Source organism: Schistocerca nitens, chromosome 3, assembly GCF_023898315.1.
Source record: "Schistocerca nitens isolate TAMUIC-IGC-003100 chromosome 3, iqSchNite1.1, whole genome shotgun sequence".
Classification (NCBI taxonomy): Eukaryota; Metazoa; Arthropoda; class Insecta; order Orthoptera; family Acrididae; genus Schistocerca; species Schistocerca nitens.
Window position 1 is genome coordinate 204,761,945 of NC_064616.1, and position 21,095 is coordinate 204,783,039.

The window sequence follows — 21,095 nt, forward strand, 5'->3', positions numbered from 1 at the left end:
ATGACAACAGGTACAACATCAGGTTGTTGCGGGGCAGCGAGGTGGGGAAAATGAAGCAAAAAGTAGCAGAATGGTGAAAGATGGGTAGGTGAGTTGACAGTGTGTTGCAAACAGAGGGTAGGGGACAAGAGTGGGGAGGAGGTGATAGGACAGAGAGGGTGGGAACTGTTCGGTGGAGGGTGTGGGGCAGTATGTTTTGTAGGTTGAGGCTGAGATAATTATGGGAGCAGACACTGTGTTGTAAGGATAACATTCATGTGCACAGTTCAGAAAAGTTGGTGATGGAAGGGAGGACTCAGATGGTTCAGGCAGTGAAGCAGCCATTGAAATCAAGCATTTGTGTTCAGCAGCATATTGTGCCACAGGGTGATCTACTTTGCTCTTGGCCACAGTTTCGTGGTGGCTGTTCATCATGATGAACAGCTCATTGACACTCATACCAATATAAAAAGCAGTGCAATGATTGCAGCAGAGTTGGTAAATGACATGGCTGTTTTCACAGGTAGCCTGGTCCCTGATGCGATAGGATAAGCCTATGCCAGGTCTGGAATAGGGAGTTCTGGAAAGGTGGATTGGGCTAGGCTTGCACCTGAGTCTTCCACAGTGATATGATCATTGTGGCAAGGGGGATGAGATTAGGAGTGATGTAGAGGTGGACAAGGATGTTGTGGAGGCTGAGTGGTTGATGCAACACCACTTCAGGAGGGGTGGGAAGGATCTCCGGCAGGATGTCCCTCATTTCAGTCCATGATGATAGGTAATTAGGCCCCCTGTGGAGCATTCCAGACATCATCTCAATAAGTAATTGAACCTGCTGACCTCCCACTGCCATCTCAGGACACCAGTTTCCAACACCTATCCTACCCATAATGTTCCTCCTTGTCCTCCTCCCACAGCATCTAAACCTAACCTATCCAACCTTTTCATCTTGCCATATCCCCCAAAACTCCTACCAACACTCCACAAAATCCAGAGCCAAAACATTCTTCTAACACTGTTGTTAACCTTTTTGCCAAAATCCTCTGGTCCATGGAAGTTTCAGTCCTATCCAAAGGCCTCACCTTTAGCCCTACACTCAAATTTAGCCATGCTGGACTTGGCAAACACCTACTCTCCTTCTCCTGATCCCTGCAATGGAACACTTCTTTGCTGCCAATCCCCCAACAAATGCCAACCTAATTCCAATATTGGGTCCTGCCTCTCCTAGTTCATACCACTGTCCAACCATGATCCTCTGCCCTCCAACCTAGCCATCTGCTGGTCACCTTCCAGAAATTCCTTACGTCCAATTTAGCCTCACCATCCTTCCTCAGGTCCCTTCCTCAGAATACCAACCTTTAAGCAGAAGAAAGAATAGCCATACACAACCTCATAACAAATCCTGACCTAATCATCATATAGTCAGACAAAGGTTTTACCATGGATCACAGTGACTATCACAGTGACAACTCACTAATTTTATCCTAACCCACAACTATCTCTCCTTTGAAGGGAAGGTGTGCAAACAAATCTGTGGCACAGCCACGGCACCCTCCTGTGCCAATCTGCTGAAGGGGTCTTCAAGAGGATGCCTTTCTAGCAACCCAAACGTCAGAGCTCTAGTCTCTTTCAGGTTCATTGACAATATATTCATGATTTGGATTCAGGGCCAAGACACCCCATATTCATTCCTTCGCAACCCCAACTGCTTCCCTCCCATCTGCTCTACCTGGTCCTCCTCAACCCAGAATGCCACGTTCCTAAATATTGACCTCTTCTCTTATGGCTCCATTAAGACCTTTATACACATTAAACCCATCATCCACTGACTGTGTCTGTGTTTAAACAACTGTCGTCCCTTTTACACCAAAAAATCCCTCCCATACTGCACAGCCAGCCAGGCATGATATATTTGCAATGATAATAACTCCCTTGCTCATTATGTTGACAGTATCACCAAGGCCTTCACAGACAGGCACTGTCCCCCAGACCTAGTTCATGACCAAATCTCCTGTACCAATTCTCCTCACATCCCCAATCCTCCCACTACCCCCAAGAGGCAGGCACAAAGGAGTGCCCACTTAATCACTCAGTACCAACCCAGAATGGAACAACCAACCACGTCCTTCACCATGGCTTTCATTACCTATCATAATGCCCTGAGACGAAGGACATCCTACTCAAGGTCCTTCCCATCCCTCCTTAAACAGTGTTCCATCAACCAACCAACCTCCACAACTTCCTAGTCCATCCCTATGCCACTCCCAATCCCAAACCCATGCCACAAAGGTCATATCCCTGTGGAAGACCCAGGGGCAAGACCTGCCCAATCCACCCACCCAGTTCATCCTATTCAAGTCATGTCATAAGTTTATACTACTCCATCAGGAGCCGGGCCACTTGTGAAAGCAGCCATGTCATTTACCAACTCTGCTGCAATCATTGCACAGCTTTTTCTATTGGTATGACTACCAACCAGCTGTCCACCAGGATGAACAGACACTGCCAAACTGTGGTCAAGAGGAAAACAGACCACCCTGTGGCATAACATGCAGCTGAACATAAAATGCTTGATTTCAATTGCTGCTTCACTGCCCGAGCCATCTGGCTTCTCTCCTCCACCATCAGCTTTTCTGAACTGCACGGATAGGAGTTATCCTTACAACACAGTCTTCACTCCCATAATTATCCTGGTCTCAACCTACAAAACATACTGTCCCCACACCCTCTACCTAATGTTTCCACCCTCTCTGTCCCACCACCTCTCGTCCCCCACCCTCTTTGTTTACTGCCCTCTGCCCATGCACCAACCCATCTTTCTCCATGCCTCTCCTTTTTTTGCTCCATTTTTGCCACCTCCCTGCCCCACAAAAACCTGATGCTGTGCCTGTTGGCATTCTCGTCCATGCATACTGCATCAGACAGCACTTCTCTCTCCCCCCACCCATACACTGCTATCCCTTCCTTTTCCCACCCCCTCCGGATTGCTGCTTCCATTCCACATGATAGTTGTATTCTGCTCCAAGCTGCTGGAGTTGGCAGTCATGTTTGTGTGAGGTGTGCTTGATTGTGTGAATGAATGGTGTGTGTCTCTCTCTTTTTCTGATGAAAGCTGTGGTCGAAATATTATATGTAAGTGTCTTTTAATTGTGTCTGTCTGCAACTTAACATGTCATCTTTACAGTAAGTAGCAATCTATCTTTCCCTACACTGTTGATTTTAACGATTACTACCTGTGAGAACACATAACTATATTAACAATGGATGCCTAAGGTTATGGCACACAATACTTTTATATAGTTAACATTGGCAGCAACTGTAAACATTCCAGAATGGCACAAAGTCAGGTGACTTCCACTGATCGCAGAGGGGCAAAGTAAAAGTGCACAATTAGTATGCATCACACCTGATGGTGGTGTATAGTAGAGAAACTCAAATTATAAACCTTAAAAACAGTTTTAAGGCAAGAGTAGCTTTTTTACTAGTAAAACTTATTTCACCTCTCCATATAGGTAATGTCAGCTTGACCATGATCACCAAAGCAACTATGCACCCACCACTTTTAAGTTTCTTCCTGAATAATTGACAACTAATATTTCAAATTCTTAAATAAACTTTGAAGCAGTAACCTATTGTACAGCTTTTGCTGTTCAGGAAATTAGAGGAATGTGACTTCATTTAAGAACCTCACATATGTATGTATGTCTGTCACTTTCCTATAGCATCTTACAATAATGCTATGGTGTGTGACAGGTAAGAGACATATTTGTTGTCATTACTTTTGAAATGGACATGTAACGTATGTTTGCAGCTTGTATGTCATTAGAATGTTGTATGTTGGTATGGAGGTGCAGCAGGTAATTTTTTACTGCTGTGTTACGCAGTTTCTTACTGAATTCTTATTCTAAACTTTAGTATAAAAATTAAGTAATGCAGAACATGACTGCCAACAGCCTTGCCACAGTAGTAACACCGTTCCCATCAGGTCACCAAAGTTGAGCACTGTCGGGCTGGGCTAGCACTTGGATGGGTGACCATCCGGTCTGCCGAACGCTGTTGGCAAGCGGGTTACACTCAGCCCTTGTGAGGCAAACTGAGAAGCTACTTGATTGAGAAGCAGCGGCTCCAGTCTCGTAAACTGAGATATGGCCAGGAGAGCGATGTGCTGACCACATGCCCCACCATATCCGCATCTAGTGATGCCTGTGGGCTGCGGATGACATGGCAGCTGATCGATACCATTGGGACTTCCAAGGCCTGTTTGGATGGAGTTAGAACATACTGATATTACCTTACAAAAAACTCAATCACCCACAAAAGGCGTCTGAAAGCACACATATTTCAGTGGTATGCAGCTTAGGGAGTCAACAAAAAGATAGTGCCACAAAATATTAGCTCTTTAATGCAGTAAAGAAGTTATTTATTATAGTTATAGATGTGACATGTTCCTGACTTTTTATGTACATATGTACTTGATTACTTACACCCAGATCACATATATTATATAGGAGGAGTTGTTAGAGACAAGAAATTTTAATCTGTGGTGAAGCATATTGTTGCTGTCAAAATTTCTTTGGTTTGATTAACAAAATACCACTATTTTTTCAACTATAAAATCTTGTTGAAAATAAATCAATCAGTTAATGAGTATAGTGCAGGGCATCTGCTTGTTCCACATTTTCATAAACAGATTGGTCAAAACATTCAGGTGATTGGTCATGATACATCCTGTTAAGGAAGTTGTGTCCAAGACAGCTTGGAGTACAGTTGCTCAGTATTACACATATGTTCCCTTATCACAGTGTCATAATTAGGGGAGACATCAGTCATCTTCCTCTCAGTTGAATGACTGTTGTTTTTTAAGTGGTGAAAATAACAAAGCACCCTGTGAAACAATACTAAATGCTGCCTCTGAAAGTTATTTGGAACATGTAGTTCAGAAGCCCAGTCATGATGGAAATATATTAGACTGCTAAAATCTAGGCTCAATGACTCACACAGCAGAATACTAGTTTTTATACAGTTTGAAGGTACATTATTTCACCAGCAGAAATATCCTAGTACAAGAATATTCATTGAATGAAAAACATTGACAAATGTCATCCATGCAAAGTTATCACAACAGTATCATCATTATATAATTGTAAAGAGGTTAAACACATCCATATAAAGGTATATGCTCCATTTGCATAGGACAGGGGCATGTATCCCATTCACAACACCGCAACATAGTGGATCAAGGAATTAGTTATTGACACAGTATTAATGTATCATGCTACATGGATTTGTTTATATGAACCATCATTTAGTCTTGAACATGACAAAAAATATATTTGTACCTGGAGAATGGATGAAATTTTAAAAACTCCATTCACTGGTACATGAAAAATTGATAATATTTTGCTGATGGAATGGTGACTTTAACAAGAATATTCACAACCAAAGATTGCAAATTTGCAAGCTTTATTGACAATTGAATTGGTTCTTTGATAACACAAAGATGTAAGAACAAAATTCTCTGTCATTATATTCTGTTGCTTTATCTACAATAATGCCCTTTCCACAGATACACAATTATATTAAAATTAATGAATGTTCATGTCAAACCTGATGAAGGTCAAATCATTTGCATAATGGAGTTTGTCACTGATTTCTGCTATTTATTGATCATTTCTTTTAAATTGTTGCTAATATTTTTCTGTTATTTATATTTGTCAGTGGCAAGTTCATAACAGCTTGAGCAGATTACATAAAACAGTAATAAACTCAGAATTATGAGGCTTCTTGTGTACCCTCAGATATGTATTATCTGTGAGAGGAGAAGCTGATAGCATTACAATGAAGTCATGTGAGTCAATGAGGCTTTTCTGCCTGCCAAAAGATAAATAATAAACCACTGTTAACTATGCATCCTAACTGAAGACTGTAATAATGTGTCATTCATAATATTAATTTGTAACGAATTGTTTGTTTTACAAACCAAATTGTTTGGAAGGAGGTGCATCAGTAATAGATAGTGAAAGAGCATTTCTATTATTTGAAAATATATGCACACAGAAGCACATACTTTTTGAGTGGCTCATATATATTGGCCTTCATGAAAGTAAGTTCCAATTCAATAATAAACACACTTATACATGTATGTGCTAAAGATGTAGGGGAAGTGCAGCTAAAATGACACACCATTTTGTGTTTAGATCATTCTTGCTCAATAAAACATTATGTGTCAGCACCATGCTTCATTCACATGTAGGTTTCACTATCTTGGTGCACTGTTTTCAAAATTAATATTACATTCTTGTAAAAACTACACCGTATGTCATTTTAAACCAATGTTATGGTAAAATAACATAGTAGTAAGAAAAAGTAAGAAATTCAGATAATCATTAGGTATTTTTAATATATTTAATAGATTTGTGCTTAACAAATAAGTCTATTCGAGAAACAATTCTTAAATAGTATCAATTAAGGTTTCTCAGTGCAATCATATTAAAAGTGTAGACTGAAAGTGGAATTATGAATGTTAATCAATGAAACAACAAAATTAGTTTCATTTTTGGAAAAACAATTCTCACCAATCCTACCTACTTGCAGACATCACAAATAAATTCTTTTGTTCTGTGACGTACTCCAGCACATTTAATGTGTGCCCACAAATTACACTGCTGACATCTCAACCAGTTTTCTCTGAGTTTTGAATACAAGTATTGTTGCAAGCAGTACAAACAGTGGCAATCTTTGGAAGCATTACTGTCATCACCAAAAGGTCTTTTTTGTATGATATTTCTTTCCCTAAACTAAGTTTCGTCTTTGCTTTTCTCAGCTATTTGAAAAGCAAGTTGTCTCACCTCTGTCATAGTCATACCTAAAATGTGCAACTCCAGTAGTTTCTGGTGTTGTACCAGTTCATGCTCCAACGCAGTGTTGAAAAGCCTGCATCCGTCTCATCTCGGAACTGAAAAGCATCATTAAATATATTTCATCTCAGATAAACACATTATCTTAATCCTTAATTGGTCATTGCCCCTGCCCCCGTCCGTGCAATTTACAGATTCATCCGTACTCTTATTCTCTAAACTTCAGAAATTTGTTTGAAAATATCTGCTGTTGCACATCATTCTGCTCACCATTATAAACATCTGAAGCCACTAACGATCACTCACAATTTAATACAGATGATATACACTCCTGGAAATTGAAATAAGAACACCGTGAATTCATTGTCCCAGGAAGGGGAAACTTTATTGACACATTCCTGGGGTCAGATACATCACATGATCACACTGACAGAACCACAGGCACATAGACACAGGCAACAGAGCATGCACAATGTCGGCACTAGTACAGTGTATACCCACCTGTCGCAGCAATGCAGGCTGCTATTCTCCCATGGAGACGATCGTAGAGATGCTGGATGTAGTCCTGTGGAACGGCTTGCCATGCCATTTCCACCTGGCGCCTCAGTTGGGCCAGCGTTCGTGCTGGACGTGCAGACTGCGTGAGACGACGCTTCATCCAGTCCCAAACATGCTCAATGGGGGACAGATCCGGAGATCTTGCTGGCCAGGGTAGTTGACTTACACCTTCTAGAGCACGTTGGGTGGCACGGGATACATGCGGACGTGCATTGTCCTGTTGGAACAGCAAGTTCCCTTGCCGGTCTAGGAATGGTAGAACGATGGGTTCGATGACGGTTTGGATGTACCGTGCACTATTCAGTGTCCCCTCGACGATCACCAGTGGTGTACGGCCAGTGTAGGAGATTGCTCCCCACACCATGATGCCGGGTGTTGGCCCTGTGTGCCTCGGTCGTATGCAGTCCTGATTGTGGCGCTCACCTGCACGGCGCCAAACACGCATACGACCATCATTGGCACCAAGGCAGAAGCGACTCTCATCGCTGAAGACGACAAGTCTCCATTTGTCCCTCCATTCACGCCTGTCGCAACACCACTGGAGGCGGGCTGCACGATGTTGGGGCGTGAGCGGAAGACGGCCTAACGGTGTGCGGGACCGTAGCCCAGCTTCATGGAGACGGTTGCGAATGGTCCTCGCCGATACCCCAGGAGCAACAGTGTCCCTAATTTGCTGGGAAGTGGCGGTGCGGTCCCCTACGGCACTGCGTAGGATCCTACGGTCTTGGCGTGCATCCGTGCGTCGCTGTGGTCCGGTCCCAGGTCGACAGGCACGTGCACCTTCCGCCGACCACTGGCGACAACATCGATGTACTGTGGAGACCTCACGCCCCACGTGTTGAGCAATTCGGCGGTACGTCCACCCGGCCTCCCGCATGCCCACTATACGCCCTCGCTCAAAGTCCGTCAACTGCACATACGGTTCACGTCCACGCTGTCGCAGCATGCTACCAGTGTTAAAGACTGCGATGGAGCTCCGTATGCCACGGCAAACTGGCTGACACTGACAGCGGCGGTGCACAAATGCTGCGCAGCTAGCGCCATTCGACGGCCAACACCGCGGTTCCTGGTGTGTCCGCCGTGCCGTGCGTGTGATCATTGCTTGTACAGCCCTCTCGCAGTGTCCGGAGCAAGTATGGTGGGTCTGACACACCGGTGTCAATGTGTTCTTTTTTCCATTTCCAGGAGTGTACATTCCTAGCCAGAACATCAAACTTCCAGTATGCATATGCATATGGTATTACTACTACCAGAGTGAAACCTCAGTTTAGTTACTTTCTGCTGTAACATCTATTAGGTGTTGAAAAGAAAATTGGAAAATTAGGCCTTTTGGCAATTTACAGTCAAATATATAGGAGACTAAGAAAAAGTGAATTTACTTGAAATTCAAGGACACTAGTGATTTGATTAATTTTGATGAGGGCGTCACCAACCATTTATTTGGAGAATGCGGCTGGTGCCATTACTTAGTCAGGGTAACCAAACTACAAGTAAATACATGCCTGAAAACATGATCTTCAGAATTTCCTTATAAGTTAAGTGTAGTAGCAGTTAACAATTTTTAGAGCACAGATATACTGGCACATACATAATGTTCATGTGTGACATGCAGTTTATATCTCATCACATTTAACAGTCACTTAATGCTTACAGCAAAAGCTGTGTAACTAAATTGGTGTGCAGAAGGCTTTGTTGCAAGTCGTAGTTGAAACTAATGTGCATAAACAGTACAAGTGATGATAATTTTGTACCAGTTGAAAACACAGTCCCTAGTACGATGGTGGGTTCTTTGGTTTACTCCAGGAGAAGACTGAGTGGATACTATAACACATAAAATATTAGGTAGCTATTTATTATAACGTAGATAAGAATATTTACACAACTTTTTACAATCAATGTCATGAGTATTTACAACAGTCTCTGAACACTGTAATGTCACTAGATACAGACAAAATACAGGTGTCTCCACCAGAGTACATTTAGCAATAACTGTTACTTTTAGTTCTACCTATGACATTACTGCTGGCCTACTAGATGATGATGCTGTCATCTTAGTCAATGATTGAAAACTGTGCAGAGTGGTCCTGTGCTTGGCTGTAAGTAGATAAGAGGATATGGCAGTGTAGCAAAAAATTTACGGTTATGGCTACACTGGTGTGTCTCATTACTTGATGCAGCTTACAGTGACTATCGTTTCTTGTGGTTGTGTTGCAAGGTACCAACCTTGCTTTGGAACCTCACTCTTCAGATGACAGCACAGATAAAGTATCTATCTTCATCAATAAAGAGAAATAATGCCTATAATTATGTTAAAAACATATAAGACCACACTGGTAGTAGATGAGAAAATTTCAAAGTGCGCATGATATTGTAGTACTTTAGTTGCAAAAGTTGGAAACAGGGTGGTGCATAAGCATGTAAGACTCATAACTTATTTTAAATTGTGATACTTACATGCTTTAGTGTTGTCCTAATGAAAAGTTTTTACCTGATCACATTGAGAAGAGAATGGAAATGCTTTTCTGTATTAATCTTCCTCCTGAGGAGCCATAAATTAAGCTTCCTCTACCCTTTATTGCATCCATTTAATTCCACAAAACCTTTCTTATTTTACAGAATGATCATAATCCAGATGTGACCTCAAAGAGTGGATTCACTCCTCTCCATATTGCAGCTCACTATGGAAATGAAAATATAGCAAATCTTCTTCTCAGTAGAGGTGCTGATGTTAATTACTCTGCCAAGGTTAGTATTTAATGAAAGTATTAGTTTGAAATTATGTATGACATGCTACACATTTCATTTCTATGAGTAAATACCTTTCCCGCAAGTAATTATTATTATTATTATTTCCTATGGTCTTACAAACGCATGCTACAGCTGATAAAAACAGTGCAACTTCTTAGATGCTAAGTAATTTAAATTCTCATTGGTGACTTGCCACACTGTTGTGGTTGTGAATTGTTATATCTGAGGCAGAGATATATTAAAGCCCTAGTAATAAAAAGCTGCTTCTGGCCTGTTAGGAGTATTAGATATTTACTGCCAGACATCATTTGACTGTAAGTGTGGCTGGAAGCTACAAAGCACAGATGTTTAAAGTGTGCAGCATCTGACTTCCAGTTCAGGTTCTTCTAAATATAAACATCAAAGAATTTAGAATACTCTGTTTCAGTTATTGATTTTCCGACATGTATTATTTCTGATAGTTTGGTCTGGCCTGATTCAGAATTGAAATGTGTGTGTGTTGTATCTTATCTAAGTTCAGTGGCAATCCATTTGCAGAGAACCTCTTGGATACAAAAAGAACAAGAGTTGATCCAATAGCAATCCCTGCAGTATATTTCTACTGATTATTCACTATTCTGAAGATGCTGTTTTATTGTTCAGACTATGTGGGTTTCTGAATGTGACATGTGCGTTCATGTAGTTAGGGAGAAACCAGTCACTGACAAGATCTCAGATACCGTATCACCGCAAGTGAGCATTTCACTTCTTTAGAAGAACTCTATAAACTACACAATCAGATGCACTTTACAAGTTGCAGAAAATACCAGTTAGCAGCATTTTCTCACATAAATTCTGTATAGTCCAATTCATGAATTGAAACATCGCATGTTCTGTGGAGAAACCCATCTAAAATCCTAACTGGGACTAGGTACCTCATTTTGGTATAGATGTGCTACTGTTCTTGCATACATATACTTTTCTAGTAGCTTTGAGAAGGAGGTAAGCAGAAAGACTGGTTGGTAATTATAATATCTGTCCTACTACCTTTATTGAGAAGGCACCTGCATTATTAGTTGGGAATTTGTAGGACACCCCTTGACAGGTCAGGGGTGCAGTACACAAAGGAAGCAGGTACTTGGGTAGCGAGTACTCATGGAATGCACATGAGGTAGCCTTTCAGGCTAGGCGGTAGTTTGAGGTACACTTATGAGCACTCACCAGTTGATATGCAGCAAGGGAAGTCAGAACACGTTGAGAGTAAAGAAACTTCGACTGTCAAAATTTTATCAGTAAATTGTCAAAGTATTCACAACAAAGTTCCTGAATTTACTGTCCTTCAGGAAAGTTCTTGCAAGCAAATTATTCTCGGGACCAAGAGCTGGCTGCAACCCAATGTGGAAAGCTCAGAGATATTTAGTGAGTCGTGGTGCAATGTCAGAATGCATATAAAAAAGACAGATAAGAGACCATAGGAGGGGGAGTGTTCATTGCAGCTGACAAAAATATTGTGTCTATTGAGGTTGAAGCTTTGTAACAGTGGAGTGATCTGGTCAAGTACAACAGGTCTAGCAGAAACCAGGTTAATTGTTGGATGTTTTTACTGGCCAACCAATTTTGATACCACAGTTCTTGAGTCATTCAAAGAAAGTCTTTGGTCAGTAGTGCATAAATACCCAGACCATGAGATACTAGTTGGAGGCAACTAGTTACGGAATAAATCCTTTGACAACGTAGAACACACACTCACACTCACACTCATTCACTCACTCACTCACTGTGTGCACCTATAAAGTGGGTGTGCAGGTGTTTGTGTGCATATGATAGTGTCAAAGGATTTCTTCCAAAAGCTAGCAAAGCTTTATTCTTTTTTGTGTGTGCCTGTTGATGACTCAATGCTTATGCTGTTTGTCGAGTTGTGTCTATTACTCCCAAATAAAAAAATATCTTAATTGTTTGACAAAAACTGTGATGCTTGTTGCTAGCTGGAGCCACAGCCAAGTCAGTAGTTCAACATCTGCAATTTCTTCCTTCCACACATATACTTATCTATTGTCAAATCCGTAAGTAATTTTAATGTCAGTCAAAGTTATCTGTCCAGATGATTAATGATAATGATGACAGTAAAATGTGAGATGATAAACTGAAGATTAAATATTAAATTCTGTCTTTCAAAATTCTTTCACTGAATATCACAACACTGTTCCTACTTCTAATCTTCAAACACATGAGAAGGAAATGGTGCATATAGAAATAAATGAGCATGAAACTGAAAGACAAGTGAAGAAGGCAATAGAGCCAGGCCAGTGGACCTGATGGGGTTTCATTAAATTTAATTCTTCCAGAAATGTGATAATTTACAAAACCATTAGTTGAGTACTCTTTGTCAGTCTGAGGTGCTTACCAAGTTATTTATAGAGAACATGCAAAATATAGTCACATGATTTGTCTCAAGATTCTTTGGTCAACTTAGGAGCGTTGTAGAAAGGCTCATCAAATTTCAGTGGAAGACATTGCAAGAAAGGCACTTTGTTAGGCAAAAAACATGTAACTTTATCAAACTTTTGTGTTATGGCCATGAAGGCAAAATTAGAGAAATGGACACGGGTAATGAGAATGAGATTTTCACTCTGCAGCGGAGTGTGCACTGATATGAAACTTCCTGGCAGATTAAAACTGTGTGCCAGACCGAGACTCGAGCTCTGGACCTTTGCCTTTCGCGGGCAAGTGCTCTGCCAACTGAGCTACCCAAGCACGACTCACGACCCGTCCTCACAGCTTTAATTTCGGCAGTACTGCTGTTTGCCGAATTGTGTCTAGAGCACTTGCCCATGAAAGGCAAAGGTCCCAAGTTCGAGTCTCGGTCCGGCACATAGTTTTAATCTGCCAGGAAGTTTCAGACAGGGGTAATGACAGTCTTCCCATTCACCACCTGTGAATGGCACAGAGGGTGAAATGATTCAGTGTGCTGTGTCTCTGTGCAAAATACCATACTGTGGCTTGTGAAATACAGATATGAATGTAGATTTGTGATTTATCAGACTGATAAAAGTGTCATGTTGACAGTTATATATTGAAAAAGGAAATTTGGTGTGTAACATGAAGCCAACATGTGGATAAGTTACTGGGAAAAGCTCATTTCAGTCTGTTGTGTTAGTATATTGTCATTAAAAATGAAACTATGTTCAAATCAGAAAAGGAAGCTAAGTGAAATATTAAAAAATCTGATATATGATGTCAGGAAGCAAAAAGATGCCCACAAGCAAGAGGTACAAAATGCCAAAGTTTCCTCCCTGTGTCCCTGTAACAGAAGAGAGGTAGATATACTTAATGATAATACAAAAACCCACTGGGTTGATGGAGAGATGGTATATCAGGATGATCAAGCATTTTTGTCAAAATTTATTTGTTCATATCTCTGCTACCATTTTGTAAATTTGATGATTCAGGTACTCTGAAAGTGTATATCTCATTTAAATAAATGCTAATAATATTTGCAGCACAACATAACACCACTTCATGTAGCGGCCAAATGGGGCAAGACCAATATGGTATCCTTACTTTTGGGGAAAGGTGCTAACATTGAATCAAAAACACGAGATGGACTGACACCACTGCACTGTGCTGCCCGTTCAGGCCATGAACAGGTAGTTGACATGATGCTAGAGCGAGGGGCACCAATAAGTTCAAAGACCAAGGTATGCTGTATATGGATACTTGACATTAAGGACAAAAATAATATATTTTTATAACAATAATACATTCTCAACATTACTAACTTTTCAGAACGGCCTGGCACCTTTGCACATGGCATCACAAGGAGACCATGTTGATGCAGCAAGAATTCTCTTGTACCATCGTGCACCAGTTGATGAAGTGACTGTAGACTACCTTACTGCCCTGCATGTTGCAGCTCACTGTGGTCACGTGAGAGTAGCTAAGCTACTATTGGATCGCAAAGCTGACCCAAATGCCAGAGCACTCAATGGATTCACTCCTCTCCACATTGCTTGCAAGAAAAATCGCATAAAGGTGGTTGAGCTGCTCCTGAAACATGGTGCATCCATTGAAGCAACAACTGAGGTTTGTTACTAGATATATTAAATTGTTTTTGTATATACCATATTTACTCAAGTATAAGACAACCCTGAATATAAGACAACACCCCTTTTTTAAGAAGGTTCATGAGAAAAATTAATATTTTTACATACTAATCAAAATTACAAACTTCTATTGACCTAAGGTAGCTGCCTAAAGAGTTGATATTACACCTACATTAAATTTATGTCATTTATTGGACGTCTAAATTTTGATAATACAAGGAGAAATAAAAAACAAAAAAATGTTTATGTTAACTATATTTGATCATCATCATCATCCTAACAGGACAGCTGTGGAACTTATATCTTCTCAAAAATATTTGGCTGTTTCTCCCAGATATGTTGCAATTTTCTTTTTCTTTTTTAATTTTTTTTATGTTTTTTAACACACAGCGGATTTCACATCTGTACTGACATGAGAATGTTACAATATTTTTTGTTACAAAAACATATTGTCTGCCTGATACTTACTCAAAGACTGTGTAGATTCAGCAGCTGATACACCCCCTATCTTGTCCACCTTGCCTCATGGTAAACTTTGCTAACATTTCTACACAAAACACGTAAGTACACCACTGGCCGCAGTCTAGACTTTTAGCATCTCCTGCAGAAATGTATACTGTTGTTGAGTACTTGGCCAATTGTAAAGTCAATTCAATTCCTGGTACAAACTGATTCAGGCAAATTGCAGTCAAATGTGTTAGATGTCCATAAAAAGCCAAAGTATGCAGTATGGTTCCCATGGTTGGCAGCAAGACAAAATTTGTTGCCCGCTCACCAATCCTCTCCCCACATTGGTTATAGTTCTCAGCTAAGCTCATGTCACCTTTCTCTCACCAAACCTTCCATAGTGCTTTGCTTGAGCAGCAGTGAAACAGAGATGGCTGTATCTTCTAGGGTGCAGGTTACATGAAACAACAGCAACTAATACATAAATAAATGATCACAATCATGATTCATTCCAATGCTCGAACCTTCGCTCATCCTGAAATCTAATGCTGTCTGTTGGCATTCACTCCACAATGGGTCTTTCTGCTGTAATGTATTGTTGTGGTAACAGTTGCAATCAATTTAATGCGATTTGTTTCATTTGTTAGGCATTCAGTTCTGGATTAATTTTCTTTCTCATTTCATCTGAATGTCACCATCTTGTTCTAAAGCGGATTAAAAGCTGGTAATTTTTTTCTTGGGTATTCTGATATATGATGAGCTACCAAATTTTCATTTGCAAGGCACTTTGTAAATTATTAGTTTCTCATATTCAAATAAAACACTGACTTTGATTCAGAATCATGTAATGGTTTTTGAAGTACAAGGACTTCACCTTTCATTGTTACCTTCACTTAAAAATCAGCATAAATGTATGTATACGGTATCCATACATGTATGAGAACTCCTATTGAAAACCTATTCAAATACGACAAACATTTATGAGTTGATAGCTTTAATGCTATTCATCCACATTGTGACATGGTGGATGATGTTTTTCCCCTTTTCTTATATGTGGCAAAGATCTTCGATACAGTGTGTCTTGAAACATTGAAAATTTCTGCTCTTTTGGATATGGAAGCACCCACCATATGAGCATGAACAATTTGTCCACAGCCAATTTAATGCTACTTTCTCCTGTATTTCACAAAATTGTCAATTTTTAAAATACAACATTAGATTGTTGTAGTGCCTAGTTCATAGTTCCTCACGTATCCATCTGTTGCACTAGTGCTGCAAGTCAAATGTCATGTGATTGATTGAACAGTATTGATACTTTATTGAGTGCTTCTGTGTGCTGGGAAATTTCAAGCCTATTTGAATGAAGGTATTATTTGTTAACCTCTACACATCGGAATTTTTCAAAATAAATGTGTATGAAACCCTAATAGCTTCATCTGTAAATCTGAAAGGACCCCTATATTAATCTGTTAAATGGTGTAAAACCATTTACCTATTTTTGAATGACAAATATGGGAAAAAGTCATCTTATAATTGGGTAAATATGGTAAAGGCATAGAAAGGTTATAAAATCAGTTTTGCTTTAAATTAGCTCCTGTACCATTACCAGAAATCCTTTCCCTTTATCAAACTCCTTCTCTTCTCTTATTACAATTATGAGGAACCGATAATCAAAATTGTATTTCATTGCACAAACTGCTTAAATATTTCTCCCTCTCTCTCTCTCCCTCTCTCTCTCTCTCTCTCTCTCTCTCTCTCTCTCTCCCTCTCTCTCTCTCCCTCTCTCTGTCCCCCTCCCTCCCTCTCCCTCTCTCTCTCTCCCTCCCTCCCTCTCTCTCTCTCTCTCTCTCTCTCTCTCTCTCTCTCTCTCTCAGTAATTTTTGTTGCTCTGGTGACTGTCTTATATTGAATTTATAAGGATAAACTCTAAAATTCAAATTATTTGTGGAGTTAAACCTTATTAACAGACCAAAAGTGATGATGGGGTGGGTGACTGGGGATGAAATAAGATTGAGGAAATGTAAATAGATGAAAAAAGTGAGAATTGGGTGGGAGAGAGGACAGGCTAAGAATGATGCTGTTATTTCATCATTTTATCCTGGTACTCATTCCCTGGGCTTGTTCATAATATAAATTGTTCATGCTATAAACAGCATGTTATCATTTCACATGTAGCATGATTCCTCATCCCTGTCCTCAACAAACATTATATTTTGTAGCTTGTGTACCTGTTTGTCTCTGTATGTTATATATCATGTTGGTACAATGTGAGCTTCCTCTTTCTCCAATCCCTTTCTGTGTGTATGTTCCCAATGATATTTGGGAATTAGTGACAGTAAAAATAGTAACAGTGGTTGTAAGCAACTGTGTACGTGATGTAGGCTGAAGCAGAGGTCGTAAAGATGACTTTGAGGTGTCAAAGGCATGAAAAAATCCTAAGCTGTTTCCTTAAAGCTCAATTGCCATATTACTCGTGAAGACTATTTTATGACCAAGAATAAAACAGAATTGTTAAATTTGCTTTATTCATCTCATAATGTACAATTTTCAAATAATTTGTTTTATTACACAGGGAGCATGTCAAGATTTAAAATGAACATTTCTTTAAATTAGAGGAATACAGGAGTTTCATGCTGTTTTCCACACATTACTGTGATACAGTGACACAGTAATGTGTCACCTGCTGCATTCTCAGTCTGCAGCAAAATATACAGTTTTGTTATTCACACTCTGTCTGCATCATGCATGAATTATTTAATAAAACTATAGTGCTTTTCAACTACAAAAGTAAAGATCAATCTTGTCAGTGAACCAACTTCAATGTTCCATATATTCTACCTTTTAGATTATCATAATTTTTCAATCCCATACATTCTGGTATCTGGGCATACAGTTTGAACATTGAATGAAAGGTTAAATTTTTTTGTGACAAATGCTATAATTGAGCTGGAAGTAGAAAGTTTTAGACTTACATCAATTTTTGTGCAAGAAAAAGAAGAGCTCTTAAATGCACAGGGAAGAAATGGTTAATATTTTCAAATTTTTTAACAGTGAATGAAGGAACACCCTTCATTTGGCAACACACATGTTATTAATAATTGCCTTTTGGTTATAGCTTTGCAAGGTTTGTTGAATTCTCGGGAAGATGGACTCATAATGTATAACTGACTCAAAGTAACTGTGATGCACTGTAATACTGATGTCCATGTTCTTGGACAAAATTTGCAGTGCAAATTTATTTTTTAAATAGTCTTTGTGCACCTTCTCATGTACATTTTAGTCAGTATTTAGGCCTAAAAACTTCATTTGTTTAGCTTCTGTCATTTCCTGATCATTGCAAGCTGTTTTGATGTCACACAGTTTCAGTGATTTAGTTCGAACTCATTAAGAAACCTAGGTAATGCTTTTAGTTCTGTCCATTTTGATGGAACCAGGATGCAAGCTTTACAAAAAGTATTTTCAACACTTTTTGGAAATTCATTTTCATTCACAATTAATATTTCATCTGCAGATGAAATGTAATGAACATAGATAGTAACTCGTAACTTATTTTCATAGAATACAAAGAGATGGAGATCCAATTTCAGACTATGTGGGACCACCATAAATGAAAGTTTCATGGTGAATAAAAAAAAGATATAAAATTATTTGAGTAGCATTTATTGAAACTGTTAAAAATTGTAGTTTTCTGTCCTTGTGTTTTCACGTTTCAGATAATTATGAATTGAAATTCTTAATTTTATTAATTACACATGTACAGAGAACACTGATAAATAGCAAAGTAACCTAACTCCAACTGATAATTGAAAGTATGAGGTAAGAACCACAGATGAAGATACTATTTTGTTTAAAGTATGAAAATACAGTTTGTTGTATTAATTTATGTTCTGTTTGTCATCCTTCTTTCTCCTGTATGTGCTACAAGTTTTTATAGTAATGGTGAAATAGCCTATGATGTGTTCATTTGATATTCAGAAGTTGGTGATGATCATTGAGAAAGGTTTTGAATTATATATTTTTCCTTGTAAGCATAATATTCGGTGACAGAGTAATGCAAAAGCAGTTACACAAGACATGAAATATTTATCTTATGTGAACATTAGATTTTTCAATAGTGTGTATTGCACCAGTTTGAAACTTTCATTTATGAACATATTTTGCTTAGTTGTTGATATAAAGCTTGTATAAAGAGATTTTTAAGATGCTAATTGTATTTTCTCTATATTGATTGACAGGAACAGTTGACAAAAAAGGTTTGACAAACCTGATACATCCCTTGTCTTTAATGTTAAGTTTAGGTAAGGGGGGATTTGTGAGAACCACCAATTTTACCACAGATGCTTGTGGTTGCAGACTTTCAAGGATGTGTAAGGATCACATATATTTTTGCAAGTTGTTCAAATTTACCTTTTATTGGTAATAAGGTAGAGTACAGAGACTGAAGCAGCAAAGAAAAACTCACAAGCAGTAATGATCGGGTTTACATGAGTAGTACTGGATCAGCACATATTGTACTCAGTGAAGTTTTTTTTTTTTTTTTCTTCCAGTGGGCGAATCATATTTCATATTCTGTGAATACTACAGAGGATACTAAGGATGTGGGAGAAAGCCAAGAATATCCATCTCCTTTAAATGCAATACAATACAATGACTTACCTGTAACTACTGTGCCAATATTAATTATATGCAGGGTGTCCATAATTAAAGTTCGAGTTTCAAAACACTGTAGAAAGAGAATACCTGCTCAGAATGATGTCAGACTTCAACAGCATATTACTGAAGTGATGGGAAAAACCATGGGAAAAATATTAACGAAAATTTGATCAATAGATAGTGCTGTAAGTGTCAAAATGTCAAAATATGCATAGCAAAAAGTGCACAGCACATAGCTGTTCCTCAATTTGCATCTGAGATGCCCAGCATGACTGTCTCTGTGAAGGATCACATGCTGCTGGTAAACCTCTTTTACAGGAATGTTGACTGTCCTCCAGCAGCCCCGCAGAATTTCATGACAGTCAAGTGTATGAAAGTGTCTGGAGAGGGTCTGGAGAAAATGATTAAAAAATTACAAATGACAGGTTCCTTTGAATTGCAGTGTGGCAGAGGGAGCAAAGCAGATGATCTGATGTCTCTCAAAGATGTGACCGCAACATTGCAGGACAGGGAAGGACCTGAATGTTGGACATGCCTGTGAGCATAGTGCATGAAATCCTATGAAACATCCTTCACTACTATCCATATAAAATCATCCATGTTCAGGAGTTGCTTCCTGATGACCTTCCAGCAAGACAAATGTTCACTCTGGAATTCATTGCTCATATTGAAGTGGACAATGAATGACAATGTAACATTCTGTGAACATTATGAACATCTCCAAGGATATGTCAATATCCAGAATTGCAAAATGGGGGCAATGGAAAATTCACATACACATCAACTGGTTCGACTTCATTATTTAAAGGTGACTATGTGGTGCTGGTCGATTGCATCATTTATCATAGAGCTGTATTTTTTTGAGAAGATGAGCCCTTTGGTTCTGTTACCTGTACCATCACTGATAAACTCTATGAGAGTCTTTTGTGCACTAGCCTAATTCCAACTCTTCAACAGTGTGGATGTGTGGGTAGAATCATTTTTATGCAAAAATGACACTCCTTTACACATTGCACAGCCAGTGAAGAGGCTGTTGCAGAGACATTTCAGAAATGCTAGAATTATCAGCCATCATTGCCTACAGCCTGGCCATCCAGGTAACCTGATCTTAATATGTGTGACTTCTGGCTGTGGAGTTATCTGAAATATGTTGTGTCCAGTGCTCCACATTTGAACATAGTTTAACTGAAGGCACTCATTGTGCAACACATTCTGAACATTACCTCTGAGACACTTTGATCTGTTGTGAAATATGCCGTTTCTCAAGTTCAACGTGTCCCAGGAAACTGTAGACAGCATAATGAGCATGTTTTGCGCCACTTTCACAACATTTGGAAACCAATGCTATCTTGCTTTTTATGCTGTTTTCAGCCACAGGACACTTACAAACTGATTTTTCCCATCCAATGTGGTATTATCTTTCTGTGGTGGATGGGCTTACCTGACTAACATTGCCGCTACTGTTGACTGCCAGATCTGTGCAGTCATGCACACTGAACAGTACAGATGGTGAATGTGCAGCTCAAACCATAGCCATCATATTGTGATTCATCTGTCATTTGTAGCTGACCCATTTACATTAATACACTTACAGTGCCATCTATTAACACATCCCCCCCCCCCCCCCCCTGCATGACAGTTCTCCCTGTGTCAGTAAAATACTGTTTAAATTCATTCTGAGAAGTGGTTCTCTTTCTACAGTGTTTCGAAACTTTAATTATCGACACCATGTACAATATGCTAATTTTAAGAGTTCCTACAATAATATTCA

At 39.3% G+C, this 21,095-nt stretch overlaps 1 protein-coding gene across 1 annotated transcript in view; it reads left to right on the forward strand.

The window, feature by feature from the left end:
• Positions 1-21,095, forward strand: part of LOC126249149 (ankyrin-3-like) — a 602,141-nt gene that overhangs the window by 306,253 nt on the left and 274,793 nt on the right. Inside the window, exons 7-9 of the mRNA XM_049950803.1 lie at positions 10,011-10,139; positions 13,622-13,819; positions 13,908-14,204. Of these exons, the coding sequence (XP_049806760.1) occupies positions 10,011-10,139; positions 13,622-13,819; positions 13,908-14,204 (624 nt within the window). The remainder of the gene's footprint in view (positions 1-10,010; positions 10,140-13,621; positions 13,820-13,907; positions 14,205-21,095) is intronic.